At 33.9% G+C, this 15,036-nt stretch overlaps 1 protein-coding gene and 1 long non-coding RNA gene across 3 annotated transcripts; both read right to left on the bottom strand.

Moving 5' to 3' along the window:
* Positions 1–2,277: 2,277 nt before the first annotated feature.
* On the bottom strand, positions 2,278–3,168 carry LOC113371390. The gene is made up of 3 exons (XM_026612018.1): positions 2,860–3,168; positions 2,521–2,707; positions 2,278–2,420 (listed from the first exon to the last, which is right to left on the bottom strand). The coding sequence occupies exons 1-3, from the start codon at positions 3,166–3,168 to the stop codon at positions 2,278–2,280; spliced, it is 639 nt and encodes a 212-aa protein (XP_026467803.1).
* A 4,154-nt stretch (positions 3,169–7,322) lies between these two features.
* Positions 7,323–8,077, bottom strand: LOC113370626. 2 transcript variants are annotated; one of them, XR_003366591.1, is made up of 3 exons: positions 7,878–8,077; positions 7,623–7,797; positions 7,323–7,562 (listed from the first exon to the last, which is right to left on the bottom strand). It is a non-coding gene; the product is annotated as an uncharacterized LOC113370626 (long non-coding RNA). The 2 variants fall into 2 exon arrangements; XR_003366592.1 differs by having other exon boundaries at positions 7,323–7,559.
* Positions 8,078–15,036: the final 6,959 nt, after the last annotated feature.

Below are 15,036 nucleotides of genomic sequence, written 5' to 3'. Positions count from 1 at the left end.
AGTTTGTTATCTCTGTTAGTGTATCTTTTGCCATGACTTTGTTTACCTCCGTTGTCACTATGATTGCTCCAAGAGACTCAATCATGAAGTGATCCGGTCCCAAGCTCTTCATCATTATAGGACCATGCAGCATCTTGTACTTCGTATCAGTCACCAACGACTACTTTATAGTACATTCGGAACTGCTGCATCTACCATAGCTTTGAATTCCTTGTTATCTATGGTTATTAATTTCAGATATTTACTCATAGATAGGTCCTTGCCATGAGTGATGCATTTAACCTCACCACTAGGAGACTTTGGTTCAGTTTTTGGTCAAAACTCTGGACAGGCACGAGCAAGATGTCCCCTCCCTTTACATCTAAAACACTTAAATACCTTCTCCCCAGAGTATTTCTTCTTCTCACTTTTCACTGTCGTATCTTTGTGCTTTGTGCTTTGTGGCTGGTACTCGTGGTGGCTCCCACCGCTCTCACCCATTCCTGATTTCCTGTCTGCTATTAACCTTTCATACTTTAGTGTGCTCGTACTTAGTTCTCTGGCATTGCTGTGGTTTTCATCTGCCACTAAGTAACACAAATCTTATACTTGTTCATCTATGCACAAATCCATATTTTGCAGTCCGATAAGCTTAGTCTCCTCGGGACTAAAGTTCAGTGCTTGGCGCAGTTTCCTCTTTGAATGGTAGTATGTGATGACCTCTTCTGACTTCAGTTGGACACGTTTCTTCAAGCGTTCCCATTTGGATGTAGTTTCCTCTATACCTGTGAATGCATGCCTAAAATCTTCTTTAAAGTCGTCTCACGACTTTATTTCATACTTCTCTGTGTCATACCAGTCACGTCCCGCATCTGCTAAATGGTTTAGTTCGTTACCTTATATTACATTATCCGGCCATTCATGCCGCGACTTTGGACCATCAATCTTTTGCAGCCACTCAGTTCTGCCGTCACCCAAAGATTTCGACAAATCCGTCATCACGTGATACACGGTGTATCATACACTGGTCTCGTTTGCTTTTCCCTCTGTTTCAGTAACGCCCTCATCCTGTCGTACAATAACTCGTCGCGTAACCCCATTATGCTCGTACCGTCGGCGTTCAATTTGCTCTGGAACTTCTCAAATAACTCACTAAGTCGCCTGACTTTGGTTCGTAATTAAATAACAATCGAAATGGAGTTGTCTTAATTGCATTAAAGTATGTGTTATTAATGCTCCATTGAAACTGTTTAATACTTTTTTCCAGTCTTCAAAGTGTTCATCTTTTGATAACGATGCCAAGGCCGTTGTTACAAATCTATTTACTCTCTCCACTTGTCCATTTGCTCTTGGTGTTGAAGTAGCATTTCTCACGTGTGTAATATCATTTTTCTTGCAAAAATCTTCAAAACGGTTTTTCTGTGAAAAACGTGCCTCTGTCCGTAATTACTCTCACTGGGCACCCAAAGAACGATATGACTTCTTCTAAAATCTTCTTACTTCCATGACTTTTCGTATCTCGAACAGCTCTAAAAATTGTGTATTTAGTAAACCCATCTACGATTATGATTAAGAAGGTGTTTCCAGCCTTACTTTTAATAAACGGTCCGAAGTGATCTATATGCAATGTGTGAAATGGTATTCCTATTTTGTCTATGGAATGTAGTTTCCCCGGTTTCTTGCCTCCCGGTACCTTGCTATATAGGCATTCAATGCATGCTCCTATATATCCCTTCACATAATTTCGCATTCTAGGAAACCAATACTTCTCCGATATCTTTTTTATAACCTTGTCCCGTCCAATGTGTGCCAAATCGTCATGATCTCTTCTTAAAATCTGTGACCTCACTCTTTTTGGTACATACTACATACACTAACCGATTCTCAATTTTTGTCATTAATCTTCCATCTTTGATCTCATACTCCTTTATAATTTTATCATCTTCTCTGTTGATCCCTGCATAATGTCCCTTCTGTATAATGCCCATAATAAACTTCAGTTTTTCATCATTTTTCTGCGCTATGGTTAACCAGTCTTCTTCTATTAAATAGTTATTCAATACCATAAGTCCATCCACACACTCTGTCTCTTCAGCTTCATTTATGGTATTTCGGGATAGAGCATCCACATGTCTCATCTTCTCTGCTGGTCAATGAATCACCTCATAGTCAAATTCTTGTAGTTTCAGCCACCATCGTCCTATTCTTGGTATTAAATTCCTTTTAGTGAATGTACTTCTCAATGCATTGCAATCTGTCACTACAATAAATTTTCTCCCAACTAGGTACATTCTTAACTTATCCATTGTCCATACCACTGCTAATGTCTGTGTGCACCTCTGTATAAGCATCTGCAACAAATAATGCTAATACTTTAGTAGAGACAAGTTCATTCTTCAATTTTTCAAACACCGCATGTTGTTCATTTGCCCATTTGAATTCTGCATCTGTTTATATTAGGTTGCTAATTGGTTTGGATATCGTCGCATAGTTTTGAATAAATCTCCTGAAGTACTCAGTCAACCCCAAGAATTGACGAACCTCGTGTACGTTTAGTACTCCATTTAGTTTCTTTCTTCCTGGTTTCACCCCCATTTTCAAAATTTTGAACCCAAGGTATTCTATTTCTTTTTGTAAAAAGTAGCACTTCTTCATATTCAATTTTAGCTTCGCTTTTCTGATCACTTTTAAAACCTCTTCCAGATTCATGATACCTTCCTCGACAGTTCTACTCGGAATTAATATATCATCCATATATGCTAAAGCTATTGTAAACCGCAGTGGTCCCAGTAAACTATTAACCAACCTTTGGAATATCGCTGGCCCATTGACTATACCAAATGGCATTCTGGTGAATTAAAACATTCCATCAGGCGTTACAAATGCCGTCTTTCTCTGTGATTGTTTATCCATAGGTATCTGGTAATATCCTGATGCCATGTCTAATGTTGTAAAGTATTCATTTCCTGCCAATCTGTCTAGTTGGTCGTCAATCAATGGTAAGGGATGTGTCATCTTTTTAGTAATCTTGTTTAGTGCACGGTAGTCTATACAGATTCTTTCATCTCCTGTCTTCTTCTTCACGATTAAGATGGGGCTTGCAAAGTCTGATGTCGAATCCACGACAATACCTGCGTTTTTCAGATCTTGTATCATCACTCTAAGTTTTTCTCTTTCTCCATAACTCATTCTATATGGTCTGAATGTAATCGGGGCTCTTCAGTTATTGTTTCAATTTTGCAGCTCACTTGGTTTGTACATCCTAACTCTGTTAATTTACTGGCAAAACAATCTTTGTATTCATCTAATAAGTTATATAATTTTATTCCACTCTCTTCCGGTATGTCCTCATTTAATTTTATTGTACCCGTTGTTAGTTCTCTTACATCTGATTTTTCCTGAGTTTGTTCACTTTCATGGCACTTGTCACATTTAGTAATTTTATAATTCTTTTCAACCATTGTTTCATTATCTGATATATTCAAAATCGGTATGATGGTCTCACCCCTCTCATTGACGCTACACATCTTGGAATACATCTGTTGTCTCTTGTTGTATTGGTCTCTATATACATATCAGCATTTGTGTCTCTATCAGTATATACACTAATAAACCCTACATACTTAGGCGGAATAACGTACGTTTCTTTAGCCCACAGGTTAGTTTTCGGTGGTGGTAAGTCCGGCACTTTCAAATCCCTCAGGCAATCATCCATTTCACTAACTTTGTCTTCGAAGATTCGTAAGACACCTCCTCTTCTAACTATCACAATGTGTCTTTGTTCTGTGAATGGTTGTCCTATTAGTAATGGTATTGATTGGCATTCATCTTTCACAACATATATAGGAGTCACTGCCTTAGCTTCGTCTACTTTAATTTCTATGGTACAACTACCTATCGGTCGAACTTCTCCGCAGCCAAAACCTCTGATTGTGATGTTGCTGTATTCCTAAACCATCTGCGTCACTTTTTCTCAGAAGTGTGCACTGGCTGCCTAAATCAATATAACTTTTAATCTGTTTACCTGAAATATAAGCGTCATAAAAGTATTTTAGGTTTTCTTTTTGCTCTCTATTCATGTCGGCATTCGTCTGTACATTAGACTTTTCTACAGTGCGTTTGTTCTTTGATTTGATTCGATCACAATATTTTGATACATGGCCATATGTTTTACATTTGAAACATAGTGGTCTGTCACTGCTGTCTCTAGCTGGCAAGTATTCCTTTCGATTGTATTCAGATTTAATTCCTCTCGTTCTCGCTGTCTCCGTAGGTAATGACGCTCTTGTCATTACTTGGTTCTCTTTGTGTATGGGGTTCCTCTCTTTTCTTTTAAATTCAATCCTTTTGTAGGCATTCATATCATTAAATAAGTCATCGGTACTGTAGTGAGTTCTCGCCATCATAACGTCACACATATTCTTTGATTTTAATCCAATTAGAATCTGCTCTTTAATTTCTGCTAGTTCCAATCCTAGAACACTGCACAATCTAACTTTATCGTGGAAGTATTGATAAAGTGGTTCACCCATAGACCTTATACAATACATGGACTGCTAGTTGAGCGCATAAAAAGTGTCAAAAGATGTTCTATGGTATGAGGGCATACGAGGGTAATTTTGCGGCCGAGATATGTCAAATACGAACACGAGCTTTACCGAGATTAGTCGAATGCACTCGATCGCTTAAACTTTACAGTTACTTGGGTTCACGTGATGTTTGATCGCTCGGGTTTTTAAACTAAAAGAGGATAAAAATATACCTGTTGTAAAATTGTTAAAAGTAAAGTGTCTTCTAAAATGTGTTTCGTCTGTGGTAAAGTTTCTGATTGCAGTAAAACCTGTTCTGAATGCTTTGCAAGTATTCCGGGAAATTCGACATTCATCGATGTAAAAAATCGAGGATATCTTTCATATCCTTCCGATGAAATGTTTAAATTATGTTTATATATAGAAACTCTAATTCGAAATTCTTCAAATTTAATGTACAAAAGTTCATATGAAAGCACGATTCACCGAAAGTTGAATGACTTGGGATTTGCACATTTTTTTTAGATCAAGCCATTTCCAGCAATTTGTCCAGCACTATCATGACCTTATCAACTTTGTCGCAAAAATGTATTTAACAATTAGAATGCACCATGAAGAACATAAAAAAAGCAAAGTTGATAAATATGTACGCCACTTTCACACAAAAATTGTGCTTTTTAAACACCAATAATAAATATATTACATTTAAACAAGTATTTCATTATTGCTTTCTAATTTCCCATAATAGCTCTAGCCAACTGTTCTTATTTTCAGTGAATTTTATAATATGTAAAATATTTTTTTATTTTTTTTTTTCTTATTTTCCTTAAACACTTTGTATAACTAAAATAAATAAATAAATATATAAATAGTTCATTACATTCATTAGTTTAACATAAATTGTATATTATATAATATTTTCCCAACAATTTCGAACACACGGACTTTCATTTGACGTTCAAGCGATTGAGTTTGACATATCTCGGCCGCAAAATTACCCTCGTTTGCCCTCATACCATAGAACATCTTTTGACACTTTTTTACTTGAGAAATGTATGGGGACTAGCAGTCCATGAAATTGTATAAGGTCTATGGGTTCACCTCGTTGTTGCACCCTATCCATCATCCGAACCCATTTCTCGGTTGTCGTCTCCATAGACGCAAACGTATCATTGAATGCACTCTTGAAGTCCGCCCACGTAACTAATAGATGTCGCCTCGCGTCGTACCAATGCTTCGCTCCGCCGAGGAGATGTGTTCGAGCTATTTCCAAAATATATGCGTCGGGTAATTGATGCAATAGTTGAATACTTATTATTTCACTCATCCATGCGCCTGCTTCGTCCGGATTTCCTTTGAAATCTTTTATCCTTTTTAGTAATTCTGGCATAATCGCCAGTCCGCTTGTAGCCTTTGATGTGTTACCGCTCGCAATCGTATACAGCATCTTCATCATAACATCATCGCGGCGTCTATTTTCCAGCATCATAGTTTTGATTATTTCTTCTAAAGTTAGCCCTCAGTCACAAAATTTCTTCTGCGATACTAACATCACTTTGGTTCAACTCTCGCGGTTCACTCATGTCGATAAAAGAAAACGTGTAGCACACAATGTTTATAATTGTTTTTGTAACGTGTTATGGGTGTTATGGTCACTGTATATATCAATAATGTCTTTAAATTAATCCTTGAATAATCCTCGAGTAATCCCACTTCTGATTTGTTAACTCTCTAATCGTCTCTATATTAAAACACAATGTTCTCTTAATTACTATATTCGCTATAATTACACTAAGTTCTCTATATGTATGTTCCCTACGCTAGCTACACTACGACCAGGGCCTTTTCACTTAGAACAAAATCCTCGTTCAGAAGGAATACTTAGGGGTCCATTTGTAGTCGCAGATTTGGCGCTAGTGAGCCGATAAAAAAGTATTTTCAAATGTTTTATGTTGGTTACTAAGAAACGTCAGTGCATAGATAAAAGAAGAGTAAGAGTACCTTTTCTGCACATTGCGTTAATCTGCTTTTAAATGTTGATCAAAATATCATTATCATCATTATCACAAAGAAAAAAAAATCATTATGTTCTCATAACAAAACCAAAATTACTTTTATCTGAAAAGCATATCAACAGCTTACTAAAATAAATTACTATATGGGGATGTCATTTGCAAACTATTCTGCTGTTATCCGGTAAATTATTGTACAATTCATGATCTATATACTTCTCGACATCTGTTAAATGTATTATCACCAATAATAAACAGAAATAAACTGTTTAGCAAAATATACTCCATGAAGTAGCCACTTATTTACAATTTCTACATTTGCTAAAACATTTAACAACTTCATTATTTATTACTATAGATTTATAAAAAAAAAAACACATTCATTAAACAATCACAAAAAATATGAACATTGCGTACAGTTCAAGTATCAACTATTTGATTTGAAAAAGACAAGAGCATGATCAGAAAATAAACTTTCTCTACCATTTGCCAGTTCCTGAAAACCAACAATATGATCGTTTTTACAGTCGTTAAAGAATGCAGATGATAATGATATTTCATCAAACATCAGAATACAGTTTTTGCTATTCACATATTTTTTCTGTGCCATAGCTAAACCCAATGTTTGGAAAAGGGTCTCATTAATACCACTATACAAAGGAATTGCTGAGAGCAACTTTCTCAATGTTTGAGGAGCAGGCAAAACAAATATTTTTCTCCAAAAGTAATAACCTCTTAGAGAAATTGTATGCAGAGTTAAAGCAAGAATTTTATCATCAAGTGTAAATTTTCTTCCTTTTCGCTTCTTTGTATGTTCTCTTAGTTGACTTAATATAAAATTACGAGCCCTCTTATTTAATGTTGCTGGGAGATAAGCAAAATTGTCAGCACATTTGACACTTTCTTGTAACTTCTGCCTCAATATTTTTTTGTATATTTATCCTTCTGACTTCTTTTCTCAACACATTTGTTATATGGTATAAATTTTGTTTTTTGCATATCTGGTCTCTGCAGTGCTTATATCTTGAGTTAAGAACCTCTGCTGAAAAAAAAATATAGCTACGAACTTAATTTGTAGTATGAAAAATTTTAAATAACTCACCTTTCAGGGACGGTTTTCCATCTTCAGTTTTGCCAGAACAATACAAAAAAGTGTTATAAAAAGAATAATTTTTCAATAACATAGCTTCCAGAAAGGGATTTAGTAAGACGGGTGTCTTGTATTTATAACCTTAAAATTCCTAGCATTGATACTGTTAAATGTCTCAGTTATTGAGCTACAATAAAAAATTATATCAGAAGTTCTAGTAATAGATGCGAGTATTTTGTTGTATACATATTGATAAAACTTATTCACCTAGTTCTCACCATCAGTGCTCAGCCCGGGCTCCAGTTATTTTACTAATCATTTTACATATTACGTCATTTTCTGCAGGAAATACACCATTTTCGCATATTTGTTGATGTTCCGCATTATTGTACACCGCACTTTGACATGATATTTGTTATAAACTTTTAACAAACATTTGACACTTTGACACTAAAATATTATTCCGCCATATTATTTTCTCGAATATTTTCTTTAGCCCGTTTTGGCTAAACTTTGGTTTGCTAACTAAAAACGAGATTACAGATGTTTGTTCCGTGATTACCGGCCATGCGTCAGTGTTATTTTTGTGTCAGTTTACAAAATGGCGATTTTTGTTCGTTTGTGTTTGTATATCTTCTTATATATAAAAATGGATCGTAAAATGTGTTGGTAAGCGCATAACTCAACAACGCCTGGGCCAATTTGGCCAATTCTTTTTTTAAAATGTTCGTTTATGTGCAAGGATGGTTCTTACGGCGAGAAAAAATCGAATAATCGTCGGGAAATCCCTAAAAACAGCCCTTTTCTAACTAAAAAAATAATCGTAGTCGGCTTCTCGATATTATTTTTTTTGTTTTACTCTCAGCAGGCGATAAAATTGGTATGGCTTTAAAGAATTTGACTTCAAGTCATATAAGATTAAAACAATCAATGTCAATGTCCATTTGTTGCCCTTGCCGTTGGTGTTTTTCTTGCATTTTCTGTTATACTCTACTGAGTGTGCTTTTGTTTTGTGCGATTGATCGAATTTATTCAGTACATCTAAGCCATGGTGAATGTTTTTATTTACGACTGCTAGTAGTCAATGTACGTAGCCAAACATCATTCCAACATTTACGAACTGTTGATGGTGAACTGTGTGGATCATACAGAAAAGCCCGTCAACGTTTACAATTGCTAGAAAATGACACTCATTGGGATCAAATTCTCAGTGATGCTGTAATATCTTCACACGCTCATAAAATACGAACATTATTTTTTATAATCATATCCACAGGCTTTCCATCAAACCCAATTGATTTGTGGATCAAATACAAAGATTATATGTGTGATAAATACGGCATAAAATGGGAAATCCAAATATGCAAATCAGTAAAGAAATTTACAACGAAGCATTAATTTCAATTGAAGACATGTGCTTGATGATGTCAAATAAAGTATTAATTCACTTAGGCCTGGCCGCGCCCAATCGTTCAATGCATGATGCTTTTAACCAAGAGTTGCATCGAGAAAAATTGTATGATCTCAGCAATTTGAAAGAATTAATCGAAACAAATCTTCCACTGTTGAATGAACAACAGAGGTATGTATTTCATATTCTTATGAAAGTAACAAATGATGGAACTGCGGGGATCTACTTCTTAGATGCGCCTGGTGCTACAGGAAAAACTTTTTTGATTTTATTAATATTAGCAACAATTCGCTCACAAAACAAAATTGCACTTGCACTCGCTTCATAGGGAATCGCAGCAACTTTACTCGAAGGTGGTCGAACAGCCCATTCAGCACTAAAATTGCCATTAAATATGAAAAGCAATGAAACTCCACCTTGCAACATTTCGAAGAACTCTGCAATGTCTAAGATTTTGCAGCAATATCAATTGATTGTTTGGGATGAATGCACGATGGCACATACAAAATCTTTTGAGGCTTTAGACAGAACCTTAAAGAATCGACAGAGCAATCAGAACCGATTTGGTAGATTTTTTTTGACAGGACGAAGTCTGTCGGGTCAGCTAGTTTGTTACTAAAGATTTCATCAGGAATTGCTCTCAAATGCATAGCCCTTAGACAATATCCTCAAACTCATATGGAGGACATAATTACTACATTACTACGTAGTGCATTGACATATTAGTCTAATCATAATACGTTTTAAGAAAAGAGGTCAGTTCTAAGAAATTGTGTAAGCAATCAAGTATGCGCTTCTACAAGAAAGACATAATACACGTATAAAAAGCTGTTCCAGCTGTTTAAAATTGGATTACCACTTCACACGGATCTGAAAATACTTGGGAGAAAATGAATTGCTTAAGAATGTCAAATTTTGCACGGGGTGATTATTAGTTAATGAGAGTTAAGAATGACAGACGATGTAATGAACTAACACTATATGCATTATTCACTAAATTTCGTGTTCATATAGGCTATGTGCGAAGGCATGGAAGGGGTAGTCAAATCGACCGAAGCGTTCGTAGTGGCTACTTTGAGCATTAAAGTTGGCTATTATAACAGTAATTTTAAATGAAAATACATAAAATATTTGTTTATTTCAAATTTAAATAGGATAATTAAAAATGAGCCGCCAAAGCTGTTGTATAGTGGGTTGTAGAAATACTAGCAGAAAAAGTGACTGCAAATTCTATACATTTTCTACAGCTAAGTGGAAAGAAAATCAACGGGAAAAGTGGATCGCTGCGGTTAGAAGATTAAAGTATCATAACCTTATTGTTATAAAAATACAATTAAGAGTATTATGAATAATTGTAAAATTGTTATGCTTAGCAAAAAGAAAAATTATGAGTCAATAAATTGTTATATTATTGTTGTTTAATGCTTACTAGTAAAAATTGTTTTGCAAACAATGTAATTAATACAAGGCTGAAATAATGAAAAATATATATTTATATATTGTATATTGATTATGTATGACTATTATCTATATATTAATTACATTTTATTATAAAATAATTGTAATTTTATGATTAAAAGAAAAATAAAAGTTATCACATAGCGCTAAAATGTTTATTTTGCAAACAGTTTATTTAATACAATGCTGAAATAATGCAAAATATAAATTTGTAGTGTTGATGGATCACCGCCGTGGGTTCCCAAGACCTATGATCGCATTTGCAGTGAACATTTCATTAGAGGAAAAAAATCGGACGAGGTATTGAGTCCTATATCTACTTGCCAACAATATTTCCTTCAATTTACAAGCCTTGTAAATTGTAATATTGATCCGATAAATTTATATGTGTGTTTGCAAGTGTGTGTGTATGTGTGTGAGTGAATGACATAAACCAAATAGCTCATAGAATAGTCATGTATTCTGATTGCTATTGAAAATAAAAATAAAAAAAAAAATAAAAAAAAATTACAAGCCTCGAAAAGTTAAAGTAGTTTTTTTTTCATGCAATTTTATCTGATGGATGATGGAATCAAATCATGTCTTTATAATAATGTCTATTGTAAGTCTTTAGTTTGACCAAAAATAATAAAAAAAAAATGAGTAAATTAATTTATTATTTACTTATTCTATTGATAAAATATTTTTATCATTATTATATTGTTTTTATTAAGAACTACAGTAGGCCCTCGCTTTACACGGCACTCTGGGTACACGGTTCCCATACTACACGGAGCTAAAAATCCGACATCCCTCCGACTACACGGACTTCTTATTACACGGTATTTGGTCAACAGCCCATAAGTTCGTTGTGCAAAGGGTATTGTTGTAAATTTGTTGTATTTTATGTCTTTTATCTTTTAGACATGCCTGATTATATAAAGACTTGAGATAGTTTGAGCAATATTTGACTGATTACTGCGTCGCGCCAATTTTTGAATAAGGTGTCAATTTCGTCACGTCATTTACGTCATTTCGTCCGTATTTCTCCTACTTCAAGTTGTATTTCTTGGTCTCCATACAACGCGATAAAAATGGTGCGATTTGTACCAACTCTGAGTCTCTCATAACACGGTTCCCATACTGCACTATGTAAGGTTCCATAGAACGCACTACGAATTAGCCTGAATTGTATGTTAAATACGAGTTTCTTATAGCACGGTTCCTATACTGCACGGTACGCATTTGCCGCGTAAAGCGAGGGTTTACTGTATTCCGAGATTATGACATAAGCTTTGAGGCACTTAACCTTAAAAATGTTTACTGCATTTCTTTATTTAATTAATCATTATACTTAATTATGTTTTAAGTACGTTGAATAATTTCAATAAACATTCGGCGTTCACATTATTACTGTATCTTGTTTATTATTATTTATAACAATTATTTAATATCTTTTTTCTTAAACAAACATATAAAAAGGAGCCATTAATTTCTGCTAATCGGCCATTTAATTTTGACCGTACTTCAACTGTCAACAGTAGAATTGTACACCAACTGTCAACAAGTAGCATCAACTGTCAGCGTGTCAAATAATATGGCGGTTCTTTTCCGTTTTGCGACGCGTCCGTCTAGGGTTTGTTCTCAAGTGAGGTGTTTCTTGTTTATTTATATTATTACGTTTTTTTTAAATAATTTTTTCTTCTATTTACATTTATGTTTATTCTTTTACACTTTCTCGTTTATTATATTATTTTGTATATTCCATATATTTAGATTAGTATACATTTTAGTGTAGTATCAATTCCATACCCAGACAGCACAAGACATGCCAGGGAATGTCCCACTTGTCCTCACAATCTCCTAATATCGCGATATCCTATGAATATCCTATGAATTTGCAACGGGACGTCTCAAAACCAAAGGACTCGAGCAGGTATAACGCTCGATTCACGAACATGTCGCCATGGCCGGTAATCTCCGAACAAAACTCTGTAGCTCGATTTTAGTTAGAGCTGCTCTCCCTTGGAGCGCTCTTGCAGCGATTTGGCACTCATCTGGTAAGAATTTCAACGCGGGCAATCAAACAATTTCGAGAACGTTCGGTTGCGTTTATAAGTGATTAGGATTAGTTTGCAAGCAAAATGTCGATGTGTTACGTTCCAGGGTGCACTAATACCAAAAAATGCAAAATTGCATGTATTTCCAGCGAGAAATGACAAAGTACGTAATAAGGAGAAAATAACCAAACATTAATCACAAATAAATATTGTTTTGGATGTTGTAGATGTTTGCTATTTGGCTGGTCAAAACTAGTGTTTTCTACTAAAACCTATGTAGTATGTAAAATGATTAATAATATTTACGGGCCTTCAACAATAAGTAAGTATTTTTATCAATATGCATACTTCAAAATACTTGCATCTATTACTACTAGTCTGATATAAGTTTTTATTAAAGCATAATAACTGAGACATTTAACAATGCTAGGAATTTTAAGGTTATAGTTATTGAAAGATTAAATTGCCGTCAGACTAACCAACTCACCGATAGGTAAGTTTTTAAGAATTATTCTTGTACTAATAATAAATGTTTGTAATAAATAATTTAACATTGATTTTTTTCAGCAGTTTTTCTCTTGGAAGTAGTTATGAAACGGTTTACTAAACACAAGTATTGATATGAGACTAATAAACAGGGAAAAACATTAATAAAGAAATTGCAAGCCAGTCTGAAACATGCTGAAATATTTGCCGATCTTCCAATGGCATTGAATAATAGTATTCATAATGATATATTATGTCGGCTAAGAGAAGATACTGATTTATTAAATGGAAGGAAATTCATGCTTAATGATAAAATTCTAGCTAAGGGTAATTTAGGTTTGGCTATGTTCCACAAAAAGTTTATGAGTAGTGATAGTTGCATTTTGATAATACACAGAAATATTATTATCTGCGTTGTTTAATGATCGTAAAAATAATTACATTGTACAGATTGACAGGAACTGTCAAATGGAAGAAAGTATATATTTGCTAATCCTCTTTTTTATTTAGAGGAATAAAACACCATTAACGTGCACCCCTTATTTCTGATAGAGATATTATTCTTAAATGTGTTATTGAAGATGCCATAAGAAAACTATAGTACTTGTACATTACTATTAATAATTTCCTTTTTTTATGTTAATGATGATAATGACATTTTGTTCAACATTCAAATGAACATCAACACTAGTCGTAAATTAACAGAAACAAAACCGTAACTTAATTGTTAATTAGCATTATTCGAAAAAAATAAAACTGAGTTGCTTGAGAAGATTATCGTATGCATTAATTTTGCAGATTTTTAAATATATATTTTTTACTTTTTATATGAATATAATTATTTTCTCTTTTAGTTTCTAGAAATTTTGTTGCTTTTGCGAATATGAAAGAGATCTGATAGCTTCTCAAATTTTTGCGAATAATGAAAGATATGCAATAGTTTCTCAAATTTTTTGATTTATTTATTATTGAGATCGAATTATGAGATGTGTTTAAATTATTTATCTTAATCTAATTGTAATTATAAGTAATCTTTGCTCTAGAAATATAAATAAATATACCTATATATATATATATATATATATATATATATATTTATTTCTTTTGTGTTTAGCTTATAAGGATGAATCTTTTGTAACCATGTGTGTAAAATACTATTGTTAAAAATAAATGCTTTTTAAAATTCAATTTCTTTTTTTTTTAATTTTGAATTCAAACGGTCTATAATATTGGTTCATTTCTATAGTATTTTTTGTACGCACCCGTTCTACGATCGACGCGTGCGCACCAAGGGAGAGCAGCTCGAACTAACCCCGGCAAGTTGACAGTTAACGTGGCAACGAAATATGCCCCGAGAGAGCGATCTATATACTCTTCTTTTATCTATGCATGTCGCTCTCGTACGCGCACGGCTTGAGACCTCGAAACGTATATGTTCATAGATAAAAGAAGAGTATATGTTTGTCCCTTTCTCTTTCGTCGCGTCGGTTTTGCGTCCTTCGTCCTTTAAGGTTAAGCTAAGCGTCATCAAACAGACGCTTATATGTCGAATTATCATAGTTTTTGAGAAATAATAGTGAAAATTTTATTTGTTCTATATATTATATGAGCGTGTGTTATAAATAATTAATATTATCTATCAAAATACTCTAAAATTGTGTAATAATAGTGGAAATTTATGTGTTCTATATAATTATATGTGCGTGTGTGTTATAAATATTGCAGCCAACATATTGAAAAGGGGGCAGATATAAACGATGGTAATTAAAGCTTTCTGTATACTGTTATTTGAAAATACTATGTTACTAGTACCAAATAGAATTTTTAATGTAATGCTGACATTTCTACCCTGCCAGCTTTCCAGCAACCATGCCTAATTTTGTATCAAATGCTGTGTTTGAAAGAGGATTGAGAAAGAAGAAATGCTCTCCACTATGGTTGTTGGAGGAGTTTCAACTTGTGGAGGCTATATTCTGAGCAAAAATATCAAAACAATTGGTAATCAAAAGTTTATATAGATTTATTTTTATTT

This window comes from Ctenocephalides felis, unplaced genomic scaffold (genome assembly GCF_003426905.1).
Source record: "Ctenocephalides felis isolate EL2017-DRISC unplaced genomic scaffold, ASM342690v1 CF-g0.4_SCAFFOLD_01492, whole genome shotgun sequence".
Classification (NCBI taxonomy): Eukaryota; Metazoa; Arthropoda; class Insecta; order Siphonaptera; family Pulicidae; genus Ctenocephalides; species Ctenocephalides felis.
This window is presented reverse-complemented; position numbering and strand designations above follow the sequence as displayed.

What these genes read in the sequence shown, in the direction of transcription:
- LOC113371390 (XM_026612018.1), bottom strand. Translation starts at nt 3,168, where the DNA reads ATGAGTTATGGAGAAAGAGAAAAACTTAGAGTGATGATACAAGATCTG. An exon ending in CACAGAGAAAGACGGCATTT is followed by an intron (nt 2,708 to 2,859) that starts GTAACGCCTGAT and finishes AATTCCGAGTAG; the next exon opens with AACTGTCGAGGAAGGTATCA. An exon ending in GAGTACTAAACGTACACGAG is followed by an intron (nt 2,421 to 2,520) that starts GTTCGTCAATTC and finishes AAACAGATGCAG; the next exon opens with AATTCAAATGGGCAAATGAA.